Source organism: Oncorhynchus tshawytscha, unplaced genomic scaffold, assembly GCF_018296145.1.
Source record: "Oncorhynchus tshawytscha isolate Ot180627B unplaced genomic scaffold, Otsh_v2.0 Un_scaffold_7045_pilon_pilon, whole genome shotgun sequence".
NCBI lineage: Eukaryota > Metazoa > Chordata > Actinopteri > Salmoniformes > Salmonidae > Oncorhynchus > Oncorhynchus tshawytscha.
The window spans coordinates 57743-70067 of record NW_024609644.1 but is presented as its reverse complement, the minus strand read 5'-3'; the positions used below and the strand labels follow the sequence as shown (position 1 = coordinate 70067).

General features: G+C 47.8%; 1 protein-coding gene across 1 annotated transcript in view; it reads right to left on the bottom strand.

The window, feature by feature from the left end:
* Positions 1–8572: 8572 nt before the first annotated feature.
* The window catches only part of LOC112240931 (adhesion G protein-coupled receptor L1-like), a gene marked incomplete at its 5' end in the record, with an annotated part of 59586 nt that continues 55833 nt past the window's right edge, over positions 8573–12325 (bottom strand). Inside the window, 2 exons of the mRNA XM_042316606.1 lie at positions 8573–11112; positions 11260–11277. Of these exons, the coding sequence (XP_042172540.1) occupies positions 10187–11112; positions 11260–11277 (944 nt within the window). The remainder of the gene's footprint in view (positions 11113–11259; positions 11278–12325) is intronic.

The following is a 12325-nucleotide window of genomic DNA, read 5'->3' as shown; positions in this document are numbered from 1 at the left end:
CAACTCTGCCTGTCATTCTGACTGGATGGTCCCATTGGTCAACTCTGCCTGTCATTCTGACTGGATGGTCCCATCGGTCAACTGCCTGTCATTCTGACTCGATGGTCCCATCGGTCAAGTCTGCCTGTCATTCTGACTGTACTGTCTGAAATGGCACCCTATTCCCTACATAGTGGACAACTTTTGCCCTGGTGAAAAGTTGTGCACTATGGTTCCATTTTGAACACAGCATGCTTCTTTGATCCAAGTTCTGTCTTTGTTCGCATAGGGTTCTGGTCAATAGTAGTTCACTACATAGGGCTCTGGTCAATAGTAGTTCACTACATAGGGTTCTGGTCAATAGTAGTTCACTACATAGGGCTCTGGTCAATAGTAGTTCACTACATAGGGCTCTGGTCAATAGTAGTTCACTACATAGGGCTCTGGTCAATAGTAGTTCACTACATAGGGCTCTGGTCAATAGTAGTTCAATCCATAGGGAGGCCCTGGTCAGAACTGCACTACATATGAAATAGGGTGCCATTTCGGACAAACCCTGTCATTGTTCCTTGCTCAAGATCCTGTGAGGCAGCCTGAAGTGTCCCAGTTTTACATTGGTACCTGAACCTCAGGAACAGCCAGACAGAAGCAGCTGGCTACCCTAGTCTTTGAGATGGAAGCTAATAGAATAAAAGGCTTTCTCCTATATATAGAATTACTGTCCCCTTCCTCTGATGTGCATTCAATTCACCCAACAAAAATAGCTTTTTGAATGTACACCCTTACAAAATTCCCACGAATATGGTACATAACTCTGACTGTCATTCTGACTGGATGGTCCCATTGGTCAACTCTGCCTGTCATTCTGACATTCTGGTCCCATCGGTCAACTGCCTGTCATTCTGACTGGATGGTCCCATCAGTCAACTGCCTGTCATTCTGACATTCTGGTCCCATCGGTCAACTGCTTGTCATTCTGACTGGATGGTCCCATTGGTCAACTCTGCCTGTCATTCTGACTGGATGGTCCCATTGGTCAACTCTGCCTGTCATTCTGACATTCTGGTCCCATCGGTCAACTGCCTGTCATTCTGACTGGATGGTCCCATTGGTCAACTCTGCCTGTCATTCTGACTGGATGGTCCCATTGGTCAACTCTGCCTGTCATTCTGACATTCTGGTCCCATTGGTCAACTGCCTGTCATTCTGACTGGATGGTCCCATTGGTCAACTTTGCCTGTCATTCTGACTGGATGGTCCCATTGGTCAACTCTGCCTGTCATTCTGACTGGATGGTCCCATTGGTCAACTCTGCCTGTCATTCTGACTGGATGGTCCCATTGGTCAACTCTGCCTGTCATTCTGACTGGATGGCCCCATTGGTCAACTCTGCCTGTCATTCTGACTGGATGGTCCCATTGGTCAACTCTGCCTGTCATTCTGACTGGATGGTCCCATTGGTCAACTCTGCCTGTCATTCTGACTGGATGGTCCCATTGGTCAACTCTGCCTGTCATTCTGACTGGATGGTCCCATTGGTCAACTCTGCCTGTCATTCTGACTGGATGGTCCCATTGGTCAACTCTGCCTGTCATTCTGACTGGATGGCCCCATTGGTCAACTCTGCCTGTCATTCTGACTGGATGGTCCCATTGGTCAACTCTGCCTGTCATTCTGACTGGATGGTCCCATTGGTCAACTCTGCCTGTCATTCTGACTGGATGGTCCCATTGGTCAACTCTGCCTGTCATTCTGACTGGATGGTCCCATTGGTCAACTCTGCCTGTCATTCTGACTGGATGGTCCCATTGGTCAACTCTGCCTGTCATTCTGACTGGATGGTCCCATTGGTCAACTCTGCCTGTCATTCTGCCTGGATGGTCCCATTGGTCAACTCTGCCTGTCATTCTGACTGGATGGTCTCATTGGTCAACTCTGCCTGTCATTCTGACTGGATGGTCCCATTGGTCAACTCTGCCTGTCATTCTGACTGGATGGTCCCATTGGTCAACTCTGCCTGTCATTCTGACTGGATGGTCCCATTGGTCAACTCTGCCTGTCATTCTGACTGGATGGTCTCATTGGTCAACTCTGCCTGTCATTCTGACTGGATGGTCTCATTGGTCAACTCTGCCTGTCATTCTGACTGGATGTTCCCATTGGTCAAGTCTGCCTGTCATTCTGACTGGATGGTTCCATCGGTCAACACTGCCTGTCATTCTGACTCGATGGTCCCATCAGTCAAGTCTGCCTGTCATTCTGACTGTACTGTCTGAAATGGCACCCTATTCCCTACATAGTGGACAACTTTTGCCCTGGTGAAAAGTTGTGCACTATGGTTCCATTTTGAACACAGCATGCTTCTTTGATCCAAGTTCTGTCTTTGTTCGCATAGGGTTCTGGTCAATAGTAGTTCACTACATAGGGCTCTGGTCAATAGTAGTTCACTACATAGGGTTCTGGTCAATAGTAGTTCACTACATAGGGCTCTGGTCAATAGTAGTTCACTACATAGGGCTCTGGTCAATAGTAGTTCAATCCATAGGGAGGCCCTGGTCAGAACTGCACTACATATGAAATAGGGTGCCATTTCGGACAAACCCTGTCATTGTTCCTTGCTCAAGATCCTGTGAGGCAGCCTGAAGTGTCCCAGTTTTACGTTGGTACCTGAACCTCAGGAACAGCCAGACAGAAGCAGCTGGCTACCCTAGTCTTTGAGATGGAAGCTAATAGAATAAAAGGCTTTCTCCTATATATAGAATTACTGTCCCCTTCCTCTGATGTGCATTCAATTCACCCAACAAAAATAGCTTTTTGAATGTACACCCGTACAAAATTCCCACGAATATGGTACATAACTCTGCCTGTCATTCTGACTGGATGGTCCCATTGGTCAACTCTGCCTGTCATTCTGACATTCTGGTCCCATCGGTCAACTGCCTGTCATTCTGACTGGATGGTCCCATCAGTCAACTGCCTGTCATTCTGACATTCTGGTCCCATCGGTCAACTGCCTGTCATTCTGACTGGATGGTCCCATTGGTCAACTCTGCCTGTCATTCTGACTGGATGGTCCCATTGGTCAACTCTGCCTGTCATTCTGACATTCTGGTCCCATCGGTCAACTGCCTGTCATTCTGACTGGATGGTCCCATTGGTCAACTCTGCCTGTCATTCTGACTGGATGGTCCCATTGGTCAACTCTGCCTGTCATTCTGACATTCTGGTCCCATCGGTCAACTGCCTGTCATTCTGACTGGATGGTCCCATTGGTCAACTCTGCCTGTCATTCTGATTGGATGGTCCCATTGGTCAACTCTGCCTGTCATTCTGACTGGATGGTCCCATTGGTCAACTCTGCCTGTCATTCTGACTGGATGGTCCCATTGGTCAACTCTGCCTGTCATTCTGACTGGATGGTCCCATTGGTCAACTCTGCCTGTCATTCTGACTGGATGGTCCCATTGGTCAACTCTGCCTGTCATTCTGACTGGATGGTCCCATTGGTCAACTCTGCCTGTCATTCTGACTGGATGGTCCCATTGGTCAACTCTGCCTGTCATTCTGACTGGATGGTCCCATTGGTCAACTCTGCCTGTCATTCTGACTGGATGGTCCAGTTGGTCAACTCTGCCTGTCATTCTGACTGGATGGTCTCATTGGTCAACTCTGCCTGTCATTCTGACTGGATGGTCCCATTGGTCAACTCTGCCTGTCATTCTGACTGGATGGTCCATTGGTCAACTCTGCCTGTCATTCTGACTGGATGGTCCCATTGGTCAACTCTGCCTGTCATTCTGACTGGATGGTCCCATTGGTCAACTCTGCCTGTCATTCTGCCTGGATGGTCCCATTGGTCAACTCTGCCTGTCATTCTGACTGGATGGTCTCATTGGTCAACTCTGCCTGTCATTCTGACTGGATGGTCCCATTGGTCAACTCTGCCTGTCATTCTGACTGGATGGTCCCATTGGTCAACTCTGCCTGTCATTCTGCCTGGATGGTCCCATTGGTCAACTCTGCCTGTCATTCTGACTGGATGGTCTCATTGGTCAACTCTGCCTGTCATTCTGACTGGATGGTCTCATTGGTCAACTCTGCCTGTCATTCTGACTGGATGTTCCCATTGGTCAAGTCTGCCTGTCATTCTGACTGGATGGTTCCATCGGTCAAGTCTGCCTGTCATTCTGACTCGATGGTCCCATCAGTCAAGTCTGCCTGTCATTCTGACTGTACTGTCTGAAATGGCACCCTATTCCCTACATAGTGGACAACTTTTGCCCTGGTGAAAAGTTGTGCACTATGGTTCCATTTTGAACACAGCATGATTCTTTGATCCAAGTTCTGTCTTTGTTCGCATAGGGCTCTGGTCAATAGTAGTTCACTACATAGGGCTCTGGTCAATAGTAGTTCACTACATAGGGCTCTGGTCAATAGTAGTTCACTACATAGGGCTCTGGTCAATAGTAGTTCACTACATAGGGCTCTGGTCAATAGTAGTTCACTACATAGGGCTCTGGTTAATAGTAGTTCACTACATAGGGCTCTGGTCAATAGTAGTTCAATCCATAGGGAGGCCCTGGTCAGAACTGCACTACATATGAAATAGGGTGCCATTTCGGACAAACCCTGTCATTGTTCCTTGCTCAAGATCCTGTGAGGCAGCCTGAAGTGTCCCAGTTTTACATTGGTACCTGAACCTCAGGAACAGCCAGACAGAAGCAGCTGGCTACCCTAGTCTTTGAGATGGAAGCTAATAGAATAAAAGGCTTTCTCCTATATATAGAATTACTGTCCCCTTCCTCTGATGTGCATTCAATTCACCCAACAAAAATAGCTTTTTGAATGTACACCCTTACAAAATTCCCACAAATGGTACATTCTGACTGTCATTCTGAATATGGTCCCATTGGTAACTCTGCCTGTCATTCTGACTGGATGGTCCATCGGTCAACTGCCTGTCATTCTGACTGGATGGTCCCATTGGTCAACTTGTCATTCTGACATTCTGGTCCCATCGGTCAACTGCCTGTCATTCTGACTGGATGGTCCCATCAGTCAACTGCCTGTCATTCTGACATTCTGGTCCCATCGGTCAACTGCTTTGGTCAACTCTGCCTGTCATTCTGACTGGATGGTCCCATTGGTCAACTCTGCCTGTCTGGATTGGTCAACTCTGCCTGTCATTCTGACTGGATGGTCCCATTGGTCAACTCTGCCTGTCATTCTGACATTCTGGTCCCATTGGTCAACTGCCTGTCATTCTGACTGGATGGTCCCATTGGTCAACTCTGCCTGTCATTCTGACTGGATTTGGTCAACTCTGCCTGTCATTCAACTGCCTGTCATTCTGACTGGGTCCCATTGGTCCCTGCCTGTCATTCTGACTGGATGGTCATTGGTCACTCTGCCTGTCATTCTGACTGGATGGTCTTGGTCCCCTGTCATTCTGACTGTCAACTCTGCCTGTCATTCTGACTGGATGGTCCCATTGGTCAACTCTGCCTGTCATTCTGACTGGATGGTCCCATTGGTCAACTCTGCCTGTCATTCTGACTGGATGGTCCCATTGGCCTGTCATTCTGACTCTGGTCCTGTCATTCTGATTCTGGATGGTCCCATTGGTCAACTCTGCCTGTCATTCTGACTGGATGGCCCCATTGGTCAACTCTGCCTGTCATTCTGACTGGACCCATTGGTCATCTGCCTGTCATTCTGACTGGATGGTCCCATTGGTCAACTCTGCCTGTCATTCTGATGGTCCCATGGTCCCTGCATTGGTCAACTCTGTCATTCTGACTGGATGGTCATTCAACTGACTGGGATGGTCCCATTGGTCAACTCTGCCTGTCATTCTGACTGGATGGTCCATTGGTCAACTCTGCCTGTCATTCTGACTGGATGGTCCCATTGGTCAACTCTGCCTGTCATTCTGACTGGATGGTCCCATTGGTCAACTCTGCCTGTCATTCTGACTGGATGGTCCTTGGTCAACTCTGCCTGTCATTCTGACTGGATGGTCCCATTGGTCAACTCTGCCTGTCATTCTGACTGGATGGTCCCATTGGTCAACTCTGCCTGTCATTCTGACTGGATGGTCCCATTGGTCAACTCTGCCTGTCATTCTGACTGGATGGTCCCATTGGTCAACTCTGCCTGTCATTCTGACTGGATGGTCTCTGCCTGTCATTCTGACTGGATGGTCCCATTGGTCAACTCTGCCTGTCATTCTGACTGGATGGTCCCATTGGTCAACTCTGCCTGTCATTCTGACTGGATGGTCCCATGTGGTCAACTCTGCCTTGGTCAACTCTGCCTGTCATTCTGACTGGATGGTCCCATTGGTCAACTCTGCCTGTCATTCTGACTGGATGGTCCCATTGGTCAACTCTGCCTGTCATTCTGACTGGATGGTCCCATTGGTCAACTCTGCCTGTCATTCTGACTGGATGGTCCCATTGGTCAACTCTGCCTGTCATTCTGACTGGATGGTCCCATTGGTCAACTCTGCCTGTCATTCTGACTGGTCATTCTGACTGGATGGTCCCATTGGTCAACTCTGCCTGTCATTCTGACTGGATGGTCCCATTGGTCAACTCTGCCTGTCATTCTGACTGGATGGTCCCATTGGTCAAGTCTGCCTGTCATTCTGACTGGATGGTCCCATGGTCAAATGGCTGCCTGTCATTCTGACTGGATGGTCCCATTGGTCAACTCTGCCTGTCATTCTGAGTGGTCCCATTGGTCAACTCTGCCTGTCATTCTGACCCCCATGGTCAACTCTGATTCTGAATGGTCCCAGTTGTGTCATTCTGACTGGATGGGCCATTGGTCAACTCTGCCTGTCATTCTGAGGATGGTCCCATGATTGCCTGTCATTCTGACTGGATGGTCCCATTGGTCAACTCTGCCTGTCATTCTGACTGGATGGTCCCATTGGTCAACTCTGCCTGTCATTCTGACTGGATTCCCATTGGTCAACTCTGCCTGTCATAGGGGTCTTGGTCAATAGTAGTTCAACTCTGCCTGTCATTCTGACTGGATGGTCCCATCTGGTCAATGCCTGTCAGACTGGATGGTCCCATTGGTCACTCTGCCTGTCATTCTGACTGGATGGGCTCTTGGTCAATAGGATGGTCCCATTGGTCATTCTGACTGGATGGTCATAGGTCATTCTGACTGGATGGTCCCATTGGTCAACTCTGCCTGTCATTCTGACTGGATGGTCCCATTGGTCATGTCATTCTGACTGGATGGTCCCATTGGTCAATCTGCCTGTCATTCTGACTGGATGGTCCCATTGGTCAACTCTGCCTGTCATTCTGACTGGATGGTCTCATGGTCAATAGTGGAGTTTGGTCAACTATTCACTGGATGGTCCCATTGCAACTCTGCCTGTCATTCTGATAGTAGTTCAACACCATGGATGGTCCCAGGCCCTGGTCAGAACTGCACTACATATGAAATAGGAGTGTTCCATTTCTCTGGTCACAAACTGGATAGTTTCCTGTCATTGTTCCTGCTCAAGATCCTGTCATTCTGACTGGCGCCTGAAGTGTACATAGTGGCTCTTTTGCCAATGTAACACAGCATGATTCACCAAGTTCTGTCTTTGTTCATAGGGAGGCCCTGGTGAATTGGCAGAAGTAGTTCACTACATATGAAATCTGGTGCAATATTTCACTAAAGGGCTCTGTCACACTTGCTCAAGGCTCTTGTCAATAGTAGTTCCTGAAGGGCTCTGGTCAATAGTAGTTCACTACCTGAACCTCAGGAACAGCCAGACAGAAGCAGCTGGCTACCCTAGTCTTTGAGATGGAAGCTAATAGAATAAAAGGCTTTCTCCTATATATAGAATTACTGTCCCCTTCCTCTGATGTGCATTCAATTCACCCAACAAAAATAGCTTTTTGAATGTACATTCAATTCACAAAATGTACACAAAATTCCCACGAATATGGTACATATCCTTGAGCATATCACACACCTACATGTACACACACACTCTCCTGCACATGTACGCATACACACAAACTCTCTCGCGCACACACACACACACACACACACACACACACACACACACACACACACACACACACACACACACACACACACACACACACACACACACACACACACACACACACACACACACACACACACACACACACACACACACACACACACACACACACGCACACACACACACAAAAACAGGGAATTCATTGTCACATTAGGCTCTGGAATAATGCTGAAACTATCTGTTAGAAACAGCAAAATGAAAGACGTTTTGATAGAAAACAAATGTTATCTGACATGCTAAAACTCATCATATTAAAATGATATCATTTAGTTGTATCTAGGATATAACCTTTCAAACAATACATTACTGACCAAAATCACATTATGGCTGCTGTCCTTGAACCACAATGCATTGGAACGCCCGTGATGAGGCACAGTATGACATGTTATTATGACATCTATCCCCCCTCCCCCGCCCACACAGCACTTCCTGTCTGGGAATGTCAAAGGTCAAACATTAACAACATGTAATGGATTATATTACATAAAATTGTGCCAGGACTTTTTTAAAAACGTTTTTATTTGTATGCAAAATCTACCACCCATCATACTCTTTCTCTCTCTCTGTTTTTCTGTTCGAGAGATTTTCACTGAATGGCACAGCACTAGTTATGACTCAAGAGAACGACAGTGAGAGAGCAAGATAAAGACGGGCAGAGAGATGGAGTGCATCATTCAGGTCACAAACTCCAAAACATTTTCTTTTTTTCTTTTGTTGTTTTGTTGCAGTACAAGAAGTCCGTTTGTAGTATTTCTTACTTTTTTGCTGCTTTTCTTCATCTGGTTTCTGTATTTACACGGTAGGAGTAGAGTAAGTACTGTAGTTTGTGTGGTTCATATGTACAGGGTTAGACTTGCGTAACGGCTGAAGTGGTTCCAACATTTAGAGTCCATTCTGTCACAACCACACATAGGTGACGTGGACACATCCATTGAAGAGGGCATCCATTCTTAAAGGGACACAACCTGTCCCTTAATAACCCTCCGGGTGATGCAACAGAAAGTCACCAAGATAACATATTCTTCTTCAAAGCTAGTAAAGCAGTCTTTTACTTTTCAAATGTCTGAAGAAAATAACAAAAAAGTCCCCCCCCCCAAAAAAATGTCCTTGTCCATTCCTCGAGTCCTAAAAATCTACCTCTTGACCCCTGACCCTTGACCCCTCAAACAGCCTCCCTGTCCTGTGGTGTACTTCCTACTTCTTCAGTCTCTCCTCTAGTTCTGTATATATGAGTCAGTTCATAGCAAGATAAAATAAAGGCAACTACTCTTAGACAGCTCCAACTGCCTTGTCTGAACTATTGTTCTGGCTTCTTTTTACTCAGATGGAGGGTTGTGTCTGATGTTCAGAAACAAGCACTTCTGTGAGTGAGTGAGTGAGTGGGTGTGTGTGTATGTCTGTGTGTGTATGTCTGTGTGTGTGCGAATGCTCCAGTTTCTGTTCTGGCTGGGAAAATGTATTTTTGGCAACACTGAAGTAGCTTTCAGAGATTTTTTTCCTATGGTATAATAGGCTACTACAGTATATCCCCTGTCTCCACAGCTAACTACGCCGAGCAAATGATGAGTGAACAAAAAGAGAGAGATGGAACATGAAAAAGGGAAAGAGAAAAGGGAACTAGAAAATGAGACCAATTTCTCGAGAGGAATGTTTGTAGAAATTCAGTGAAATGAAATAAAATGGACTTTGAACAAAGTTAAGTTGAGAAATATCTGTAGCTCTGTAGGAGTAAGGTATAAGGGGTTTGTTGGATTGGTACATTCAGAGTGCTGGACTTGGCATCTGTCTGCTGCGTGCCAAGAGAAAGGGGGATGTTGAAGAGAGAGAAGGAGAGAGCGGGTGAATGTTCCAGAGAAGAACAACTCAGCCATCACTCCACCAGACAGCGGAGGTTCTCTAGGATAAGACTGTTGCCGTGGAGACAGCTAAAACTCTCCTTAAATGTAAATTTGTTCGCTCATCTTTCAATACAAATAAAGAGGGGAAAAAAGGCAACCAATCAAGCAGGAAGTGGAGAGGAGAGAGAGAACGAGAGAGAGGCGGGTTCTGAGGAGGCAACCAGCCAGCCAGCCTTCATCCTCATCCTCATCATCTTGGTCCCCGTCCGCATCCTCGCGGTTCCAGTCACAGGCTGGTGACCAGCTGCATCTGTCCGTCTCCCTCGCTGTGGGTGGGCTCCTGGCCGGGGTGCCCCTCCCCCTCCCTACTGGGCCTCCTGGGGGGCGGGGCCTGGTAGAAGGTCTGCATGGGTGCTCCTCGAGACCCCAGGGCAGGCCTGCCAGAGCTGTAATAGAGCTCCTCAGGGGGCTGGGCCGAGCGGGGCACCACCTCCAGGGGCTCGGGGCTACTGTCCGGATAAGGCGAGTCTCGCAGGTTGGTGATGCTGGTGTACAGGGAGTCCCTGGCGGGAGAGTCAGGGCCCTGTCCCCCAGACCCCTGGCCTCCGGCGCTGTGCCCACTGTGGCCGCTGTGGCCCAGGCTCTCTGTGAGGTCGGCCGTGTAGCTCTCTGACTCCTCGGGGTCAGACTGGTAAAGGACAGACTGGGCTCTCTGCAGTAGCAGCGGCTCCTCCAGGGCTTTGTAGAGCAGCTCCACGTCCTGCGGCGTCCTCTGGCGCCCGCCTTCTCTGGATAGGAAGTCCTCGTCGTCGTCCAGGCTGATGCTCGGCTCTGGCACAGCTACTCCCGTGCCTCGGCCTACTCCGCCGTGAGGAGGGCCCCTCGCTAGACTACCACAGACCCTATCCCCGCCCCCAACTCCTGCCCCACGCAGGTTGTTGTGCACCAGCTCAGAGATGATCATCTTCTCGAAGGCAGCTGCGTCAGACAGGTTGCGCCGTATTCCGTCCCCGCCCAGGGTTTCAGACCCGCGGGGGTTGAGGAGGGGAGGGGGGGTGTCTGCACACCCCATGCCCCCGCCCAGGAAGTCACAGCTGCCCCCGCCACCGCCCACCGGCCCCACGCTGCGGAGGGAGTAGCTGTTGTTGAAGTTACCATTGAGGGGCAGGGTGTCCATACCACATGGATCACGGGCCTTACACAGAGTGTTCTCTGCACAAACACACAGCACACACAACACATAGGGGTTATTAAATAGAATTAGGACTTAAACATTATTATTTGGAGAAAATACAATATTTGTGTAAACACTATAATAGACACTGATAATAACATAAAGGTTTATAGACGTGGACATACTTGGGTCACGGAAGGTTCCTGTAGATCCATGGAGAAGCCACAAAGAAAGGAATGAAAAATACTGGTGAGTGAGTCACTTTTACTCCTCCTCTCTCTCTGTTTCATCACTCTCTCTCTCTGTCGCTCTATTTTGCTCTCCCTCTGTCACCCACTCTCTCTACAATCAATAGCTTTTATTGCTATGATAAAGACTAACAAGAGAACACATCAGCCAATAATACCCACAACAAAAGTCAAACCACTCAAACAAATATACAAGTCAATGTATTAGCCAGTAAGAGGCTTTGAAGCCACCGGTCAGCCATATTGGCATTCTTCAGAAGAAGCAGTCCTTCATAGGAATTAATGGAATTATACAGTATGTTAATTCAATGTTTCAAGGACACAATAACATGTATTTTTAAGTATTTTGATGTTGTAGTGGGGACAGTAATGTCAGAACCAAAAATGATATATATTTTTTATTTTCTGTTTAGCTCTATAATATAATAAACGTGACAAAAACAAATGTAGACATTAATAAATGCTTTTCCATATCTTCCCCCAAAAATGTTTACAACGGTGAGGGTGTGCCAAGATGGAAGAGTGGTGGCTTCAAAACAGCGCCTCCTGTTAGTCATCTAGTGCAAATCATCTATAATCATTGATAAAACACAGGCACACAAACAGCCTCATAAACAAACACACAACCTGTAGTTTTGACATGATAATCCACCATCATTTGCACTACACACACACACACACGGGCCACACACACACACACACACACACACACACACACACACACACACACACACACACACACACACACACACACACACACACACACACACACACACACACACACACACACACACACAGAAACCACTGTGGTATATTCTGCTGTCTGCGAGCCTGTGATTCAGTACATCCATAATGCATGCACCACCATCTCATAAAGTAGCAGTAATGCTTATTCTACGACGCGCCTTCAACACACCAAAATATGTTGTGATTTTACTCCCAAATTGCCATCACAGGGTGATCGCATCGAAATGAGAGGCATGGAGAGGCATGGCTTCCCTAA